The 22,043-nt window shown below is 41.8% G+C and overlaps 1 protein-coding gene across 2 annotated transcripts in view; it reads right to left on the reverse strand.

Annotated features, from left to right (window-relative positions):
• Positions 1–22,043, reverse strand: part of KPNA6 (karyopherin subunit alpha 6) — a 51,676-nt gene that overhangs the window by 12,148 nt on the left and 17,485 nt on the right. For both annotated transcript variants that reach the window (XM_082651997.1, XM_082651998.1), the window contains exons 2-7: positions 5,653–5,786; positions 4,760–4,852; positions 4,255–4,354; positions 2,942–3,036; positions 2,032–2,163; positions 424–512 (exon numbers count right to left, since the gene is read on the reverse strand). In XM_082651997.1, coding sequence (XP_082508123.1) covers positions 424–512; positions 2,032–2,163; positions 2,942–3,036; positions 4,255–4,354; positions 4,760–4,852; positions 5,653–5,786 — 643 coding nt within the window. The remainder of the gene's footprint in view (positions 1–423; positions 513–2,031; positions 2,164–2,941; positions 3,037–4,254; positions 4,355–4,759; positions 4,853–5,652; positions 5,787–22,043) is intronic.

Raw genomic sequence — 22,043 nt, forward strand, 5'->3', positions numbered from 1 at the left:
CTATTATAAGGGTACAGAGGAAGGGATGGGAGCATCCAGATGACTCTGCAAGGGGTCTTAGATCTGTGGCTTACAACAGAGCTCTCCAATGTACTGGGCATAAACCCATAGCAAATCAATGCATTCCGTAGAGAAGGTTAGATTCTTCCAGATGGGCTAGTCCTTCCTCTCTCCTCTGGCTCAACAATGAGACAGGTATGACCAACATGAGATTCTACAGTGCTACAAAGTGAGGAAGCACAAGACACAGACCAGTGACACAATCTTCTTACTCTCAAAAGATACTATCTTTTACTCTGGCAATGAGAATGCACTTCTATCATTTTTGTATTCACTCATCGTCTTAAGGTAAACTGCTCCCCAAAGATCTGCCGCATGGCTGCCGGAAAGATACCCCAGGTGCAGATGATAATAATTACTCACGTTAGCAAAGGATTAAGGATGGAACAGTTCAAGACGTAATCTCGGCAGACGGAGCTGTCTCCAGCTATGTTTCCCAGTGCCCAGACTGCCTAAAAAAGGGACGATGGAACTGTCATCCACAGAGCCTAGAGGCTTCTGGGAGTACTTTATACTCACAACTACAGAGTGACACCCACCAGTAACCAGGACAAACACCCCATCAAGACCTTAAACACACTAAATAAGCTCAGGTACCCTCCTTGTTAAAACTGAGCACTTGCTCTATTTTAACTCTGAGAGTTCCTGGTTCACTGGGGGAGGCAGGCTGACATTGTACTGCAGCCAGAGAAGCCAGACCAAGACCTCCTTGTCCCCACCCCCCAGAAAAGGAGAAAACGATGGGAAAATTGCATTCTTGTAGCCTCATAGGACCAACCCTATATGTAGTAATATAGGAAAAAACCCTAGTACCACTCTCCACTTCTATCCAACCAGTGGAAGAAATGGAAGTTGGGTTTTTATGATCTGTAGGTGCTGAGAAATGGGTATTGTGGTGTCTTTTTTCCAGCACCACCTCTGATGCCCAATGTGTGGAGTTTTTTCTACACCAACAACCAATTCTCTGATACCAACTGTGTCAATTCAGTTAAATTCTGACAGTAACTCGGAGTTAGGGCAGATCCCACAGGCTAGGGGCTCAGTCCCACAAGACTGCCCTCAATTTAGATACTAGCTGCAATTCCCAGGTGCTACCCATACTTCTTACCAACTGGCTATAAATTCAGGAGTTCCACAATCTCCTCCTCAGGTTCAATAATTCACTAGAATGATTCACAGAACTCAGGAAAACACTTTACTTACGTTTACCAGTTCACTGTAATATATACAACTCAGGAAGAGCTAAACGGAAGAGATGCACAGGGCAAGGTATGGGTTGAGGAGTGGGGTTGCACAGAACTTCCAAGCCCTCTCCAGTCATGTCATCTTCCCAGCACACTGAGTGTTCACCAACCCAGAAGCTCTCTGAATCTCACTGTTCAAGCCTTTTTATAACCCAATCTCTAGCCCCTCTAACCTCCCTGGGGAGGGTGGGGTGGAGGGGTGGGAAGAGTGGGGGTGGGGTGGGGCTGAGAGTTCCAATCCTCTAATCCTAAATTTGGTCTTTCTGAGGACTAGACCTCCCTTCCTGAAGCTATCTAGGGCCCCACCCGGAGTCACCGCTAATGCGGTGACACAGAGACTCAAGGTGTGTCCCAAAGGGGCTCTTTAGGAATAACAAAAGACACTTCTATCACTAAGAAAATCCCAATGTTTTTAGGAGCTCTTTGCTCTTAACCTCTTAACTGGGGATAAAGACAAAATATACTTTATATTATACCACTGGTACCATCAAGAATTAAGCCAGGGCTTCCCTGGTGGCGCAGTGGTTGAGAGTCCACCTGCCGATGCAGGGGACACGGGTTCATGCCCCGGTCCGGGAAGATCCCACATGCCACGGAGAGGCCAGGCCCAGTGAGCCATGGCTGCTGAGCCTACGTCTCCTGTGCTCCGCAATGGGAGATGCCACAACAGTGAGAGGCCCGCGTACCGCAAAAAAAAAAAAAGAATTAAGTTAAATTTGGGCATTACCTGTTCCTGTACATCCTCAAAGTCCGAGTTAAGCAGCTCTATAAAAATGGGGACAGCCCCTGCTTCAATGACAATTTTGGTCTGCTGAGAGGTTCCAGAGGCAATGTTCGTTAGAGCCCAGGCAGCTTCAAACTGAAAGTGAGATTAAAGCCATGAGTGAGAGGTCATTCCAGATGAGCAGCCGTGCCTACTAGCTGGCTCAGCAATAAGCCTCCTGCCCCTGACTTAAAAACAAAAAACCACACAAGCCTTTCCCTCTCCACCTTTAAATGATAGGAAGAGGTACTGGCAGTGATATAACATAATGGGGAGACAGAATTGGGCTTCCATGGTCCCAGGTCTAGTCCTGCAGTACCACTGCATCCATGAGTCCTTTGGCAAGTCACGTTTTTATTTCCCGAGCTTCACTTTATTCATCTCTGAAACCAGGATAAGAGTGAGATGGGTCTCTAAAAGTCCCTTTCAGCCAAGTTTCTAATAAGTTCCAATGGATTGACTCATTACCCATTTGTGAGAAGAGAGACCCAGAGAAGCTAAATGGTTCACCTCAGGGTTAGGAGTGGACTAGAACCTCTAGGGTTGGCCAAAAAGTTCGTTCAGGTTTTTCTGTAACATCTTACGGAAAAACCCGAACGAACTTTTTGGCTAACCCAATATATTTATATTTATAATTTAAAATATAACCTCTGAATAATCTGTCATATTCTGGTATCTTTCCTTTGAGATTGTTTTAGGGAAGAGTTTGTGGGTCTCTTATTTGATTGAGGTCAAGACCTCTGAGGTAACAGCATCTCTTAAATGTTCCCTCAATATCTTGTCTATATCCTAAGAGATGTGTCTGTAGAAACATGCCACTACAATTTCTCGGCAAAAGGGCTTTCATCTGGTAACTCTCCACCCCAGGCCTCACCTGTAATGTACAATTCTCATTCCTCTTCAGAAACTCCACAAACCGATCCACCACTCCTGGAGTATTGATAACTTCATCTATTGGAGGACTAGGTTCTGGAAGAGGGAGAGGAAAAGTCAGGAGAGGCTCTGACTAATGCTTTCACGGGGGTAAGTCCACCATCCTTCCTAGATACTCCTGACCATCCTTCTAAACATTCCCAAACTCCCTTTTGGTGAGGTAGTTTTAACAATAGCTGGTCATGGGGCTTCCCTGGTGGCGCAGTGGTTGAGAATCTGCCTGCCAATGCAAGGGACACGGGTTCGATCCCTGGTCCGGGAAGATCCCACATGCCGTGGAGCAACTAAGCCCGTGCGCCACAACTCCTGAGCCTGCGTGCCGCAACTACTGAAGCCTGTGCACCTAGAGCCTGTGCTCCACAATGAGAAGCCACCGCAATGAGAAGCCCGCGCACTGCAATGAAGAGTAGCCCCCGCTCACCGCAACTAGAGAAAGCCCGCATGCAACAACGAAGACCCAACACAGCCAAAAATAAATTAATAAATAAATTTATATATATATATAAAAAAACAATAGCTGGTCATTTTTGAACTGTATAAAATAGCTGAGATGCCAAAGAGTAAAGCCAATCCTAATTTAACTATGCTCACCTTTGGCTTCCTAAACCTAAGCAAGTAATTAACCTTACTTACCTAAGCAAGTAAAGAATTAAGGGAGAGAAGACCAAGGGAGGAGCAACCCTAGTCTAAACGCTTCCCTTCCAAGACCAGCATTCTTTTCTTGGGAGGAAGAAAAGTCAGGGAATATTTTTCCCATCATACATCAAATTTTTACTGAGCACAAACTATGTGCCAGACATGGTTCTCGGTATCGAGGATACAGTAGTGAACAAAACCAAAAGTCTATGCCCTCGTAGAGCTTATATCCTCGTGATGAGAAATATCCTGGTATGTCAGAAGGCAGTAAGTGTAATAGGAAAAAAAAAGAACAGGTAGGGCAGGGTAAGGAGACTGAAAATGCTGCAGGGGTGGGGGGAGCTGCAATTTCTGATAGCGTGTCAGGGTAGGCTTTACTGAGAAAGTAGGATCTGATCATAGAAATGTAGCAGCTGTCACACAGTTATCTGCAAGTAAAGGATATCAGGCAGGGGAAATAGACAGTGCAAAGGTAAGAATGTGCCTGGCTTGTCCAAGGACACCAAAGCCAGCAGGGCTACAGCAGAATGAGTGAAAGGGAATAGTTGATGCGGTCAGTGAGAAGAAACAAGACGCTAAAGTCACGCAGGGCCCCCTGCGGAAGACTAGGCTTTGTACCTTTGGAGAGCAGTTTTCGGAATTTCTGTGTGGTTGCTAACTGCAGGTCAGAATCGTCAGAAAAGAGCATCTCCACCATCTCTCTTGTGATCACGCTCTCCTAGAACATAAAACAGGTTCACGACTTTGCAAACCAATACTAGAGCCAGATATGAGCTCATAATCCTGTTTGGAATCCTCCTTTCTAAAGACTTGAGGGCAAGAGGAAGGGGTAACAGCAGGCTCAGAAGGTGTTTAATCCACAGCTGCTTCAAGTTGGAACATTTGGAAGTGATTCTTAACCTCTGAGGCAATTGATAGCGTCCCTTAAATGTTTCCTCTGGTGTTTCCATCAGAGATGAATCCTTACTGACTCCTTAAGTTGACCACCTACAAAAGGGCCCATGGAATAAAGAGCTTAGCATGGTTGTTGGTAAAGCTAACTAGATGATGTGAACTGACCAATTTCTGTTCTGTAGAAGCAGGTACTTCCCAAGCTTGCCTGGGAAGCTTGCAAGGGTCTTACCCCAGTGGTAGAGCTCACATAGGAGTCCATGAGGAGACTATCGAACATGGCGGCTTCTTCATTAATCAGCTCCACATTTCTCCGTTTAAAAAGCTGAAAATAAAGAGAAGAGACGGTGGTAAGACTTCTTACCGAAACAAAGAAAATAAAGTATGACCCAATGTTAAATTATGGCATAACTGTCAAGGAATGCTACTGTATGAGAAAATGCCAAGCTTAATATACTGATATGGAAAGATATTCAAGGGCTTTACTTTCTATGTTATAGATTGTTTACATTTTTGGAGAACATTTTTATAAGCAAAAAAAAATCTTTTAAAATTCCTGTGCCCTTTGTATAAAAGGTGATGCATATAAAAGGCTGTGAAGGAAAGAAATAATGGTAAAGCAAAAGGGTGGGCAAAAGCAGGTTAGCATCTAGATCTGGGCAAGGAACCAATTTGGTGGTGGTGTGTGGTGCATGGTGCGTGGCAGTGTAGACGATGAGGCATTAATACAATCTCAGTTCTAGGGAGACTTACAAAGAATGGACTCAAGAAAGAGAAGTAAGGCAGCCCAGATGGCTGACAAAATTCTTAAAGGGCCAGGCTTGGGGCTGGGCCTTGACGGCCAGATCTAACAGTGACTACTGGGTAAAAACAAGGGGTTAGCACTAGAATGTTATATTGAAGATATAAATGATGTCCAAGTTGTTCTAAATTATGGAAAAGGAATAAGGGACAGTTCTTTCTCAAAGCTTCCAAAATTTCTTTACAACAAAGGAAGCTGGATGAGCGGCCCACAGAGATAAGCTACTTTCCCAAGAGGAAAGTGAGAGTGCAAGGTGGAGGTCAACCATGGTGGCTGGCCTGCCTCCCTGAAGAGCACGTTTGAGAATACTTGGGCTAACCCACTTGTTGCTCCCGTTTCTGCTTCCGGAGCTGAATGCCCTCCTCCTCTCTTCTTCGCCTCATTTCCTCAGGGTTTAGGGCATTGTTCTTATAGCTCTTCATTCGATAATTGTCTTTCCCTGGGCTCGCCATGGTCTCTGGAAGAAGGGAAGATACAAACATATTGGCAAAGGCTCTTAGGAGGACAGCATTTCCTTCTCACTGGCTTCTTTCCCTACCCACCCTCCCCTTCTCACGGGGACTCACAGGTTCCCAAGGAGGCCTAATAATCTCGGTAACTGCACCTGACATCTCTAGTACCACCCACACACAAACAACAGTCTCCTTTAATCATAACAAACTTATTAAGTAAGTGCTATTATAGCAATTGATATAAGCAGAGGAGTTAAAAGGTGTAGGCCCTGGAGGCAGACTGTGTGGGTTCAAATACCGGCTCTTCTACTTGTTAGCTGTGCAACTTTCAACAAGTTGCTTTAACCTCTATGCCTCAGGAGCTCATCTTTAAAACAGGGATATAATAATTCCTATTTCATAGAGTTGTTAGAAGGATTATATAGCTTAATACATGAGCACGGAGTTGTTAGAAGGATTATATAGCTTAATACATGCAAAGTACCATTTAGAACAACAGGCATATGGTAAATGCTCACAAGCTATGATCACTTCTATGACAAGACAGAAAAGTTATATGACTTGCCCAATAAACTCAAATATATTTAACCTACCCAGGTGATATACGTTATTGTGTACCCAATTCAGTGGAATACCATGTATTTTTTTTAATAACTCATGTGGCCACCCATCTATATTTTAAAGAAATTTAAAATTTTATTCTGTAATATTTGCTACATACAAAAAGATGAAACATAATGTAAAGTTACCAAGCAAAATAATACAATGAGCATCTGTCAACTCACCACTAAACCTAAGAACTAGATTATTAATATGCCTGAATCTAGTAGTAGGGTCTTCCCCTATCCCAGGCGCCTCCATCCCCACTCCAACTCCAGCCAAAAGAAAACGGCTATGATGAATTGTCATTATCTTTGCTTTTGTTTTTATTAATCACATATATGTTTACCCCTAAATACTGTATCATACTATGTTTAGTCTACTGAGAATTGTCGCCCCTCCACTGGGTTTTTGTTTTTTTCTTTTTGCGGTACGCGGGCCTCTCACTGTTGTGGCCTCTCCCATTGTGGAGCACAGGCTCCTGATGCGCAGGCTCAGCGGCCATGGCTCACGGGCCTAGCCGCTCCGTGGCATGTGGGGTCTTCCCAGACCGGGGCACGAACCCATGTCCCCTGCATCGGCAGGCAGATTCTCAACCACTGCGCCACCAGGGAAGCCCCCTCCACTGGGTTTTTAAGATTCACCCATGTTTTTGCATGGAGCTGTATTTCTTTAATTTTTCCTATGTCATATTATTTTACTGTATAAACACATCATAATTTATTTGCATTTCCCTGATGATTAGTGATGTTGAGCATCTTTTTCATCAACGTGTTGGCCATTTATATGTTTGCTTTGTAGAAGTGTCTATTCAGGTTCTTTGCCCATTTTTAATTGCATTATTTGTGTTTTTTTGCTATTGAATTGTGTGAGTTCCTTATATATTTTGGATATTAATCCCTTATCAGATATATGGTTAGCAAATATTTTCTCCCATAGGCTGCCTTTTCACTTTGTCGACCATTTCTTTTGCTGTACAGAAGCTTTTAAGTTTTCTAGTTCAAGATTTCTCGTTTATGTGATCCTACTTATTTATTTTTGCTTTTGTTGTTTGTGCTTTTGGTGTCATATCCAAAAAAATCATTGCCAAGACCAAGGTCTTTTTTCCTGTGTTTTCTTCTAGGAGTTTTAACAGTTTCAGGTCTTACAATTAAGTCTTTAATCTATTTTGAGTTGGCAAATAACATCTTAGTCTTCACTTCCCAGACCCTCTGAAATAGTCTGCAGATCATACTTTGAGAACCCCTGCTCTAAGGAATGAATTGCTGTGTTTAGGCAAGTAGATGTTAAACTTCACCAGATAGTACCACATTGCCTTCCAATGTGATGCCAATTCACACTAGCTCAGCAATACGTACCAGGTTCCCACTGATATATATCCTATTACTCAGAATTATCACTTTTGCCAATCTAATAAGTATAAGGTACTTCACTGGGATAATGATTTGTATTACTAATAGGGTTAGATTTTATGTTTATTAGTCATGTTTCCCTTTCTGTGAAAAATATCTGTTTATGGTACTTCGAATATTTTTCTATTGAACTACTTGTCCTTTTCTTATTGATTTATAGTTCTTTAGATATTCTAGTTATTAACCATTTGTTAGTTATTTGTATTACAAATATTTTTTAGGAGTTTGTATCTTTTCATTTTTTGCAATTTTCACTTTATGGAGTTCTTTAACAAGTTCTTAATTATAATGTAGTTAAATTTTTCTTTAATACTTAGCTTTTTCTGTGTGCCTTGTTAATAAATCCTTTCACGCTCCCAAGGTCAGAAAGATACCCTCTCATGTCTTCTGAAAGTTTTAAAGCTTGCCCTTTACATGCCAGTGTTTCATATACATGAAATTTGATTATTTGTGTATAACCTTTAGGAAGTTAACACAAAGTCTGAACATTAATGACTTAGGTACACAGGTTAGGGAAAAAAAGAAAGAGAAATCATACAGCAGAGAGAATCAACAAGGCAAAACTTGGAACTTTCAAAGATGAAAAATAGTCAAGTCTCTGGTGAGATTTCTCAAGAACAAAAGAGGACACAATGTTAGGTAACTAAAGAGACTGAAAAGCGAATATGAACAACTTTATGCTAGCCAACATGTTTGAAAAGACAAATTCCTAGAATAATATAACTTGCCAAAAGCGACTCAAACAGAATGTGACTAGCCTTATAACCATTAAATATACTGAATCAGCACTAAAGAATATTCCCACAAAGAAAATGCCAGGTTTAAATGGTTTTACAAATGAGGTTTTAAAATAAATATATAAATTTATTAATTTATTTTTGGCTGCATTGGGTCTTCGTTGCTGTGTGCGGGCTTTCTCTAGTTGCAGCGAGCGGAGGCTACTCTTCATTGCGGTGTGCGGGTTTCTCATTGCAGTGGCTTCTCTTGTTGCGCAGCACGGGCTCTAGGTGCGTGGGCTTTAGTAGTTGTGGCTTGCAGGCTCTAGAGCTCAGGCTCAGTAGTTATGGAGCATGGGCTTAGGTGCTCCATGGCATGTGGGATCTTCCCGTACCAGGGACCAGGGCTCAAACCTGTGTCCCCTGCACTGGAAGGCAGATTCTTTTTTAAAAAATTAATTAATCAATTAATTTTTGGCAGTGTTGGGTCTTCGTTGCTGCACACAGGCTTTCCCTAGTTGCGGTGAATGGGGGCTATTCTTTGTTGCGGTGTGCGGGCTTCTCATTGCGGTGGCTTCTCTTGTTGTGGAGCACGGGCTCTAGGTGCGCAGGCTTCAGTAGTTGTAGCACGTGGGCTCAGTAGTTGTGGCTCGCGGGCTCTAGAGCGCAGGCTCAGTAGTTGTGGCGCATGGGCTTAGTTGCTCCGCAGCATGTGGGATCTTCCCAGACCAGGGCTTGAACCCAAGTCCCCTGCATTGGCAGGTGGATTCTTAACCACTGCGCCACCAGGGAAGTCCTGAGCTTTCTTTTTTTTCCCATAAATGTATTTATTTTATTTATTTTTGGCTGTGTTGGGTCTCCATCGCTGCGTGTGGGCTTTCTCTAGTTGCGGCGAGCGGGGGCTACTCTTTGTTGCAGTGCACGTGCTTCTCACTGTGGTGGCTTCTCTCGTTGTGGAGCATGGGCTCTAGGTGTGGGCTTCAGTAGTTGTGGCAGGCGGGCTCAGTAGTTGTGGCTCACGGGCTCTAGAGCACAGGCTCAGTAGTTGTGGCACATGGGCTTAGTTACTCCGTGGCATGTGGGATCTTCCTGGACCAGGGATCGAACCTGTGTCCCCTGCATTGGCAGGCAGATTCTCAACCACTGTGCCGCCAGGAAGCCCCCCGGGCTTTCTTTCTTTCTTTTTTTTTTTTTTTTGCGGTATGTGGGCCTCTCACTGTCGCGGCCTCTCCCGTTGCGGAGCACAGGCTCCAGACGCGCAGGCTCAGCGGCCATGGCTCATGGGCCCAGCCACTCCACAGCATGTGGGATCCTCCCGGACTGGGGCACAAACCCGTGTCCCCTGCATCGGCAGGTGGACTCTCAACCACTGCGACACCAGGGAAGCCCCCGGGCTTTCTTTTTAATTGCAATGAGCAGGGCTACTCTTCACTGCAGTGTGCAGGCCTCTCATTAAGGTGGCTTCTCTTGTTGCAGAGCACAGGCTCTAGGGCGCAGGCTTCAGTAATTGTGGCAATGGGCTCAGTAGCTGTGGCTCGTGGGCTCTAGAATGCAGGTTCAGTAGTTGTGGCACACAGGCTTCGTTGCTCCACGGCATGTGGGATCTTCCTGGATCAGGGATCGAACCTGTATCCCCTGCACTGGCAGGCATGTTCTTAACCACTGTGCCACCAGGGAAGTACCGGAAAGGACATTCTTTTGATAACAATACCAAAGAAGGATAATATGAGAAGGTCCTACACTTTTCCTATATCACTTATGAACAAGGATACAAAAATTCTAAATAATATTAGAGGGAGGTGGGGGAGAGATAAATTAGGAGTTTGGGATTAACATATACATACTACTATATATAAAGTAGGTACACAACAAAGACCTGTAGTTCACTGTATAGCGCAGTGAACTACACTCAGTATTTTGTAGTAACCTATAATGGAAAAGAATCTGAGAAAAAATATACATATATATAAATGTATAACTGAATCACTTTGCTGTACACTTGAAACTAACACAACATCGTAAATTAACTATACTTCAATAAAAAATAAAATAAAAAAGAAGATAATGAAATAACATCATTAACTGTACTGAAAAAAACTGTCAAACTAGAATTCTATGCCCAATGAAAACACTTTCAAAAATGAAAGTGAAATAGACTTTTTCAGACAAAAGCTGAGACTCTGTCTCTAGCAGACCTGCACTAAAGAAATGCTAAAGTTGTTCAAGCAGAAAGGAAATGATACCAGAAGGTAACTCAGATCTTCACAAAAGGAAGAATACTAGAAATGGTAAGAAGTAGGTACATATACAATAACTTTCCCATTTAAAAAATTTCCTTAAACCTAAGAAGATAAAATGAGAATTATAAAAAATAATCCAAAAGAAAGCAGGTAAAGAGGGAAAAAAGAACCAAGAACATATGACAAATAGAAAACAAACTCATTTCCAGAGTTACAACATTATAATATTCAAATGTCCAGTTTTAATTTAAAGAAAATTACAAGGCATACAAGGAAAGAGGGGAGAGTATGGTCCATTCAAAGGCACAGAATAAATGGACAGAAACTTTCCCTGAGGAAGCCCAGACACTGGACAAACTAAGACAGACTTTCAAACAACTGTCTTAAATACACTCCAAGAGTTAAGGGGAAAATATGGAGAAACAACTAAAGGAAATCAGGAAAACAATGCTGAACAAAATGAGAATGTCAACAAATAGAAAAGGAACCAAAGAGAAGTTCTAGAGTTGAAAAGTATAATAACTGAAATGAAGAATTCACTAGAGGGGTTCAACAGCAGATCTGAGCAGGCAACAGACAGAAGTAGCAGGCTTGAAGACAGGAAAATTGAAATTATGCAGTCTGAGCAGAAAGGGAAAAAGAATGAAGAAAAGTGAACAGAACCTAGGGATCCATGGAACTCCAACAAGCAAATCACAATATATGCATTTAGGGAGTCAAAGAAATGGGAGGGAAAGGGAAAAAGAATTCTGAAGAAATAATGACAGAAAATTTCCCAAATTTAATGTAAGACATGAATGTACCAATTAATCATGAGAAAAATTCAGACCCACATCTAGATACATAATCAAACTGTTGAGAGCCAAAGACAAAAAGAAAATCTTGAAAGCAGTAAGGAAGAAGTGACTCATCACATACAAGCCAACTTCTCATCAGAAACCATGAAGTCCAGAAGGCACTGAGATTTTTAAAGTGCTAGAAGAAAAACTTTCAAAGAATTCTGTACCTGACAAAACTGTCCTTGAAAAACAAGGGAGAAACTAAGAAATTCTCAGATAAAAGCTGAGGGAGTTTGTTAACCACTAGACTTGCTCTATAAGAAATGCTAAAAGGGAGTCCTTCAAGTTGAAAATGAAAGGAAATGAAAGGACACTACACAGTAACTTGAAGGCAGTAAAGGTTAACTACATGGGGAAATACAAAAGCCAGTATTATAGGATTTTTAGTTTGTAATGCCACTCTTTATTTCCTACATGATTTTAAAGAAAAACATATAAAATAATGATAAACCGATGCTATTGCGCACACAGTATATAAAGATATAATCTGTGACAGCAACAACATAAAGAGGGGATTGGAGCTGTACAGGAACAAAGTTTTTGTATGCTCCTGAAGTTAAGTTGGTATCAATCCAAACTACATTGTTATAAATTTGGGATGTTAAATGTAATCCCCATGGTAACCACAACCTCTCTATACAAATACATACACACACACAAAATAAAAATATTCACAAAGGAAATGAAAACAATTCACTACAATAAACCAACTAAATACAAAAGGCAGTAATAGAGGAAGAAAGGGACCAAAAAAGCATAAGGCATATAGAAAAAAAAGAACAAAATGGCAGAAGTCCTTCCTTACCAGTATTTACATTATAGTTTTTTTTTTTTTTTTTTTTTTGGCTGTGCCACATGGTTCAGGAATCTTAGCTCCTCAACCAGGAATCAAACCTGGGCCCCCAGCAGTGGAAGCACAGAGTCCTAACCACTGGACCACCAGGGAATTCCCGAGTAATTACATTATACTTAAATGGATTAAACTCTCCAGTCAAAAGGCAGAGGATTAAAAAAACATGATCTGGGCTTCCCTGGTGGCGCAGTGGTTGAGAGTCTGCCTGCCGATGCAGGGGACGCGGGTTCGTGCCCCGGTCCAGGAAGATCCCACATGCCGCGGAGCAGCTAGGCCCGTGAGCCATGGCCGCTGAGCCTGCACGTCCAGAGCCTGTGCTCCGCGACAGGAGAGGCCACAACAGTGAGAGGCCCACGTACCGCAAAACAAAAAACAAAAAACATGATCCAACTATATGCTGCCTGCAAAGACTTACTGTATATCCCAAAATGCAAACAAGTTGAAAGTAAATGGATGAAAAAAGATATTTATGCAAATGGTAACCAAAAGAGAGCTGGGATGGCTATACTAATATCAGATAAAAAAATTTAAGTCAAAAACTCTTACAAGAGTCAAAGGAGGACATTACATACTGATAAAAGTATCAATTCATCAAGAAGATATAACAATTATAAATGCACCAACTAGAGCCCCAAAATATATAAAGCAAACACTGACAGAAGTGAAGGGAAAAACAGTTCTACAGTAACATTTGGAGACTTCAATACACCACTTTCAATAATGAATAGAACCTAGACAGAATATCAATACGGAAATAGAAATCTTTAACATTATAAATCAGGTAGACCCAAAAGACATAGAATACTCCCACCCAACAACAGCAGAAAACGTCTTCTCAAGTGTGCATGGAACGTTCTCCAAGACAGACCGCGTTAAGCCATAAAGAGTCTCAACAGATTCTAAAAGACTGAAATCAGACAAATTATCTTCCTTCACCACATGGAATGAAGCTAGAAATAAATAACAGAAGGAAACTAGAAAATTCACAAATATGTGGAAACTACAGATTCTTAAATAATAAAGTTGGAAAACTCACACTTCCTGATTTCATAACTCACTACAAAGCTACAGTAATCAAAACTGTGTGGTACTGGCATAAGAATAAACATATAGATCAATGGAATAGAACTGATAGAAAAGAAAAAAAAAAAAAGAATTGACAGAATAGAACAGAGTCCAGAAATAAACTCACACATCCACAGCCAGCCAACTGATCTTTGACAAGATGTCAAGTCCATTCAATGGAGTAAGAATAGTCTCTTCAACAAAAGGTACTTGGACAACTAAATGTTCAGATCCAAAAGAATGAAACTGGATCCCTAGCTTACACCATACATAAAACTCAAAATAGATCAACAACCTAAATATAAAAGCTATGACTATAAAACTCTTAGAATAAAACATAGGGGTGGGACTTCCCTGGTGGCGCAGTGGTTAAGAATCCACCTGCCAATGCAGGAACACGGGTTCGAGCCCTGGTCCGGGAAGATCTCACATGCCGCAGAGCAACTGAGCCCATGCACAACTACTGAGCCTGTGCTCTAGAGCTCGCGAGCCACAACTACTGAGCCCACATGCCACAACTACTGAAGCCTGCATGCCTAGAGTCCATGCTCCACAACAAGAGAAGCCACCGCAATGAGAAGCCTGCACACCGCAAGGAAGAGTAGCCCCTGCTCGCCGCAACTAGAGAAAGCCCGTGCACAGCAACGAAGACCCAACACAGCCAAAAATAAATAAATAAATTTATACATATATAAAAAATATAATAATGGTCAAAATGGTGAATTACATTTTACACAAAAATTGTTTTAATTGCAGCATATGTCCTCCATTTAAATCTAACATACAATCCCGGTTTTAACATTTTCTTTTTCTAACATTCTGTATTTGTTTATTTGCATTCATTCATCACAGGGCCAATTATATTAACTATATTTTCTTATTTTCTGTGTTCCTGATGTTCTGGTACTTGGGGGCCTTACAAACCCAGGAGAGACTGCCACTCCCACGGCTAGCTAATTCCCACAGATAACAATGTGCCTAAGAGCATGCCTTTGCAAAGGAACCAATCCAGAGTCATATCTACTTTATCTTGCCTGTACACCCAGGAGGCAATATTCCTGTGCTTCAATCATCCCAGGGCCCAAAAAGTAGTAGGCAACTAGAGACTACTCTCATAGCCCAAAGCCCTCCAGAATTATTCAAATTAGCCAGTCCTAAACTGTTTACTCTGCCCTGCCTTCACTTTCCCTCTGAAGCTCCAGGCTCTGGCCTAAACCTTCTGCTTGCTCCTGCCCCTTCTGCCTCCTGACCACCCTGGTGTCTTCCTCTGTGACCCTGTGTGGCCAGTGGTGACCCACTTCCCACCCCCTAACCACCCTGCCCCAACCAGACCTGTGAGTATAATAAACTTCTTCCTTACAAACCTCATTCTTGCTTCCTCCTGTGGCCTCAGTGACTTTATCATACCTTACTCAATATTTACATTTTAAAAACAATCTCATTATTTTAAAAAACTGATAAAAGTGAAGGTGATAATGTTGAAGTATGAGTAGAGGAAGCATTACCAACTTGGTTCTTTCTCCCTTTATAGGCATTTCTCATCCTCTAAATTTCTTATCTGAAACAGTTAATAAAAGTATTGCAAAAGGGATGAAAAATAAGCTTTATAGGCACACAGAAAGAGATAATTAACTCTAATATTGCCTCTTTTCTGGAGTGGTTGGGGTGATCATGATGAGAGTTGAAAAAGAAAGCTCCCAAAGGCAAGATTAGGGCTGGTTCTTCAAGCAGGAGATCACCTTGAGGACACAAATGGAATAAAGTACATAAATGTGAGGGGGAAGAGTAGTCTATAAAGAGAATCTGAGTGAAAAAGAGATACAGAATGGAAGTTGAGGAGAGAGCTGAAATAAGGAAATGAAACTTCAGAGAAGGTGCCTCTGTTCATTCTGGAAAGTAGCTAGGCAAACCAATAGCAGCAGCAGGGTCTTACAAGGTGCAAGTTTCCACATCCACTTGGCAAAGCCCAAGTCCATTTACTGTTTAAAAGTTCTAGGGGGCTGCAGTGGCCTCCCTCTGGGGTCCCTGATTACCCGTATGCCTGGAAACAGGCACAGGACAAATTTCTAAAGGGAGCATTGTGGACTGCTCTCCCCCATACCTGACACATGGTTTTTCATGACTCTGAGCCTGGGCTCTCCCAGAGGGCTCTCTTCCTTCAAGAAGAGCTGACAGTGAAGCTGGAAGGAGAACCAGGCTGTATTTCTTTAGTCACCATGGTGACAAGAAACTATCACAAATATGTGCTTATGAATTCACTGGAGAAGCCAAGCAGGAGGTTAGACTGGAAGGAGGAACATTTGCAGAAGCACATCTGGAATCAGCAACCAAAGGAATGCTGGACGCTCATTCAGGGACTATCAGGCAGAGGGGCTTTTTTCATCATGCTCTCCCTTACTTGCTGAGCCCAGATCAAGAAATCCACAATACAAATATATCAATACCTTTTCAAGCATCTGACTGTCTCAGGTAGCCTTTGAGTTTTCTTAGTCAAGGAACTCTCTCAAAGTGAATAGTTCCCTTAAATTGTACCTCTCATTTCTAGGAAATAACTGGCTAATGTTGCCATGCATTTTCTAAGCTTTGAGAACCAAGGAACTAGCAATAAAAATACAAAATAAGTACAGACCCTGTTACGGCCTGAATTGTACTCCATCCCCCACCAATTCATATGTTGAAGTCTTAAACCCTAATACCCCAAAATGTGACTGTATTTGGAGATAGCATCTTTAAAAAGGTGATTACAGTTAAATGAGGATACTGGAGTAAGGCGTAATCCAATATGACGAGTGCCCATATAAGAGAAGATTAAGATACAGATGCACTTTGAGGGACAACACCATTTGAACACGAAAACTGCCATTTGTAAACCAAAGAGAGAGGTCTCAGAAGAAGCCAACCCTGCTAACATCTTGATCCTGGACTTCTAGCCTCCAAAACTATGAGAGAATAAATTTTTGTTGTTTAAGCCACCCAGTCTTGTTATGCAGTCTTAGCAAATTAATACAGGCCCTAATTGATAGATGAATAACCTGTGTCTCAAGTCACACACTAAGCGAATAGCCAGATTACTGCAGTATTCCATTTAATCAATGGTATGTTTAAAATTTTAAGATTCATAAAATTTAAAAAATTATGCAAATTTTCTTAGAAAAATGGCATACTACATAAAGCCAGCTTTCCTGTGTATGGGATGGGAATGATATTACGACAGCTGCTGGCTCTAGGACTTTGCAAACCAAAGTCTTACATTCATGGTCTGTATTTAACACTATGAAGCAGTCAGTCAGCCTTTTAAAATTATTTCTCAGGGGAATCCCCTGGCAGTCCAGTGGTTAGGACTCCACACTTTCACTGCCAAGTGCCCAGGTTCAATCCCTGGTCCGGGAACTAAGATCCCACAAGCCACACGGTGTGGCAAATAAATAAACAAATTCTCTTGTCCTGGTGCTAAACTGAGTGGGGGCTCCTCTTTGCAGAGGGCAAGTTTCTAATAAAATGTACCTCCCCAGGCACAGAAAATGAGCTAAACTTAATGCCTCTTCCTTCAGGAATGTAAGAAACCTGATTCCTCCCAGAGTGAAATGGCTTTTTTCAGCCGGCCTCTCTTACTTCTCACTAGGAATTCTCTACCAAATGTGCATCAGTGTAAGATTCGTGAGTTAAAACATTGGCCACATGCCAGTTAATTAAAAAGGAAGAGCTAAGAGTGTACTGGGATATAGAAACTCTCTCTAGATATAATCTCCAATCTTCACAACAATCCTAAGAATCCACTTTACAGACGAGAAAAATAAGACTCAGAGATTAAGTGACAAGCCAGGAAGCTAATAGTCAACCCTGATCTAGTTGGTCCCAAACTCCAGGTTCTTTTCATTTCCTGAAAAGGGAAGCAATTGGTAACAGCAAATCCATCTATATATGTGCTGCCAAAGGGAGCACAACAGCAAATCCATCAGAATTCTGGGTTGGGGACTGCTCTGTTACCAATAAACGAATCTGCTCCCATTCCAGAATTTCAGTTAACCACAAACTCAAATGCCTTAAAAGGTAAAGAGGTTATTTTTTTTTTTTTTTGGCTGTGGTTCACTGCTTGTGGGATCCTAGTTCCCCGACCAGGGATTGAACCCAGGCCAGGGGAGTGAAAGCGCTGGGTCCTAACCACTGGACCACCAGGGAATTCCCAAGAAGTTAATGATTTTTTTTTTGCGGTACGCGGGCCTCTCACTCTTGTGGCCTCTCCCGTTGCGGAGCACAGGCTCCGGACGCGCAGGCTCAGCGGCCATGGCTCACGGGCCTAGCCGCTCTGCGGCATGTGGGATTTTCCCGGACCGGGGCACGAACCCGTGTCCCCTGCATCGGCAGGCAGACTCTCAACCACTGCGCCACCGGGGAAGCCCAGCTAATGATTTTTAACGGGACAGTTATAATAGGACAACAGGGATTGGGTTCACACTCAATTTTCATAACACTGTGCCAGCCAAACAAAATTTAATTTTAACAAGGGCTAGGGTGAAATCAGCTGTTAAACAGCCCTTGGTTTGAGGACAATTAAATAATTACATAAACCCCAGCACCATGCTTCTCTTTTTAAAAAATGTTTTCTTACACAAGATCTAGCTGACCTCTACAACATCCAATGAGAAAGATTAGTCAATTAGGAGCATATCCACTTAACAGCTAGGGAACCAGGTTCAGAGGTACTGTGACTTGCACAAGATCATTTAGCTATCAAGTTGTGAAGCTGGGACTGAGATCTAGACCCTGTAATTCCATAGGCCTTCTCTTTTCATCCAACCTCAGAGAACAACTTCTTTTCATTCTCTGATAAGACACATAATTCTATTCAATTTGGCTACTGGGCTCCTGCCCTTAGACTAGGTTCTATCCATCTTGATCTATTTACTCACAGTCATTTTAACTTAAGAATTACTAGAGCTTCCCTGGTGGCGCAGTGGTTGAGAGTCCGCCTGCCGATGCAGGGGACGCGGGTTCGTGCCCTGGTCCGGGAAGATCCCACATGCTGCGGAGCGACTAGGCCTGTGAGCCATGGCTGCTGAGCCTGCGCGTCCGGAGCCTGTGCTCTGCAATGGGAGAGGCCACAAGAGTGAGAGGCCCGCATACCGCAAAAAAAAAAAAAAAAAAAGGAATTACTGACCACTGACTAATTTTCATTAAATTTTTATCTTGTTAAAAAAAATGAAATAACATAAAAAAACCAAACAGTTACTGGCAATCAATTTTCTAATTAGTGCATAAGAACCGGGAGCAACTGAAAATTAGTACTGGGACTTCCCTGGTGGTCCAGTGGTAAAGAATCTGCCTTGCAATGCGAAGGACTTGGGTTCGATCCCTGGTCAGGGAACTACGATCGCACACGCCGCAGGGCAACTAAGCCCGCGCGCCACACCACTGAGCTCGTGCACCTCAACTAGAGCCCGCGTGCTGCAAACTACAGAGCCCAGGCCCTCTGGAGCCTGCGTGCCACAACTAGAGAGAGAAAACCCGCACGCTGCAACTAGAGAGAAGCCCGTGCACTGCAACGAAGAGCCCACGAGCCGCAACGAAAGATCCCGCATGCCTCAACGAAGATCCCGCATGCCACAACTAAGACCTGACGCAGCCAAAAATAAATAAATCAATAAATAATTAATAAATCTTAAAAAAAAAAAACTAGTACCAAAGACGTTTGCCTAAGAGATTCCCCCCTCCACCCACCATATCTGACTTTTTAGGAATTCAACCTCATAATACAGGTTTTTCTTTTGCAGTGAGTTCTCTCCCTAGACCACAAATCCAACCAACCACAAAACTGAAGTATATCTGACCCTTTGTGAACATCTATACCATCAGAATTAATTAAATCAAACTTCCTCCAAAGTGGATGAAACCAGCTATGATGCTCGGATTGGAAGGGTAGGAAGATAACACACAATACACAAGTGACAGATACAGAGACTAATAAATGCAATCATTTTCAAAGATGTTCTTCTAAAACTTACATGGCTGAGTTTCTTATCAAAGATGACAACAAAGACCGGGTTAAATTTTGCCTGTCTTCTTGCTGGTCTACCTGGTAGATAATTGCTGTGAATGTATACAAAGTTGATGGCAAAATTTTGGTACATTTAAAAATTTTTTAAATTGAGGTATAGTTGATATACAATATTATGAAAGTTTCAGGTATACAACAGATTTGACACTACTGATTTATAACTTTGTTAGCTAAAATCAGCAATGTAGGACTAGTTCTAGGAATCTCACCACCTACCAATTCTTCGTACTGAGAATCAGCCAGACACTAATCTTTTCATTGACTACCTGACTCCCCAAGCTACTGCCCTATTTTTCTGTTCTAATGAATAGGAAAACTATTTTTTCGGCAGAAAAATAGTTTTTTTAATTAAAGAGGACTACCTGCCCTCTTTATTATGAATTATTTAAACACTTAAAGTTACAAATGTCATGACTTGGCACTGCACCCTAATTACTTTAGTAATTGTCTCATAATAACGACCTTCTTATATAAATACAATACCATTTCAAACCTAAGAAAATTAACGAAACATCTATTATCTAGTCCATATGCAAATTTCCTTACTTCAAAATGGCTTTTATAGCTAGTTTTTTCGCCCAAATCAGAATCTAGTCAAGTTTCAGCCCTGTATTTAGCCTTCTATTTAACATTTTATTATGAAAAATGTCAAATATATACAAAAGTAGACAGAATAGTAAATAAAATGAAACTCAATGCAACAATCATTCAGATTCAATAATCAACTAGCTGCCATTCATCTATGCTTCCATCTATTCACAGACCCTGTATCATTTAAGGAAATTCCTGGCATATCATTCCAACAACATATATTTCAGTATGTAACTCCAAACAATAAAAACGGTTTTTAAAATTACATAATTATTCCAACATTTGGTCACTTTTTTTTTTTTTTTTTTTTTTTGCTGTACACGGGCCTCTCACTGTTGTGGCCTCTCCCATTGCGGAGCACAGGCTCGGGACACACAGGCTCAGCGGCCATGGCTCACGGGCCCAGCCGCTCCGCGGCATGTGGGATCTTCCCAGACCGGGGCACGAACCCATGTCCCCTGCATAAGCAGGCGGACTCTCAACCACTGTGCAACCAGGGAAGCCCCATTTGGTCACTTTTAATCTACAATGTCCCTGTCCTCCTTTCCCCCAACCCTTTTATTTACTTGTGATATTGACTCTCTGAAGAATGCCTTAATGTCTTAAAGAATGCCCCACATTCTAGTTTTGTGCCATTAATTTATACCCCTATCCTGTGTGTTTCCTGCAAAATGGAAGTTGGGTCTAGAGGCTATAACAGATTCAGGTTAAAAATACACTTTGGCAAGAATACATATAGGTGATGTTCTTTGCTTCATACTACATCACATCAGGAGGCATCTAATGGCAGGTTGCCCAGATGATATTAAATTTGATGGTAATCAGATCTCTCTTCTTGAAAGTCATCTATGTACCCTAAGTCTCCATTCACATAAAATTAATGTGACATGTTTCTTGACTATTACACATTTTATGTGTAAGATATAATAACATAATGAAATAACCAACTTTAAAAAATAGGCATTGCCAATATTGTTGAATCTCTGTGTGCTCTGTTTCACTCTAACTCTTCAAATCTGACTTCCATTCCTTCTACTCCAAAGAAACTGCTTTTATCAAGGTCACCGATAACCTCCACATTGCCTTATCTAATGGATAGAAATTTCTGTCCTCTTCTTAACCCCTCAATAGTAGTTACTAATCCCTTCTCTCGAAACACTCAGTTTTCTTGGCACCACTGCCAACCTCATCCAATCTTCTCAGTCTCTCTTGATGGCTCCTCTTCCCTATATCTACATATTGGTTTCTATCTTCACTCTCTCGAGGTGATTTCATCCATTCCCGTAACTCCCAAATTTATGTCCCCAGCCCAGTCCTTTCTCTTGAGTTCCGAACTCATATATTCAACTACCTATGGAAATCTTCACTTTCGTATCCAAAACTAACTTAATTTCTTACACCCTCCCCCCACCCCCCCGCCCCAGCAATACCAAGAGCAACAGCATTTACAAGTTACTTAATCCAAATCCTAGGTTAAAAAAAACCATCATCCTTGACTCCTTCCCTTCTCACACTTTTCTGATCTAACCTACTGACAAATCCTGAATGTATCTTGAATGTATTTACCTCTCTCTCACCCCAAACAAGTCACTATCATCTCTTGCCTGGTTACTACGACAACCCACCCCCAACCCATCACCACACAACAAAATCAGAGCATAGCACTGCTCCCATGTAGAAGTAAAATCTTCTTCACAATTTAAGGCGCTGCCTGTATCTTCATCTCATCTCATTCAACTTTTTACCCTCAGTCATCATATGCTCCTGTCACAATGGCTCTCTCAGTATTTGGAAACTATCAAGCTGTTTCCGGATACAGTCTTCACATTTCCTGTTTTCTTTCTGTCCACAATGCTCTTCCCTAGCTCTTAGAATTGCTAATTCTTAACTT

Source organism: Grampus griseus (assembly GCF_964374135.1).
Source record: "Grampus griseus genome assembly, chromosome: 1".
NCBI classification, from domain to species: Eukaryota; Metazoa; Chordata; class Mammalia; order Artiodactyla; family Delphinidae; genus Grampus; species Grampus griseus.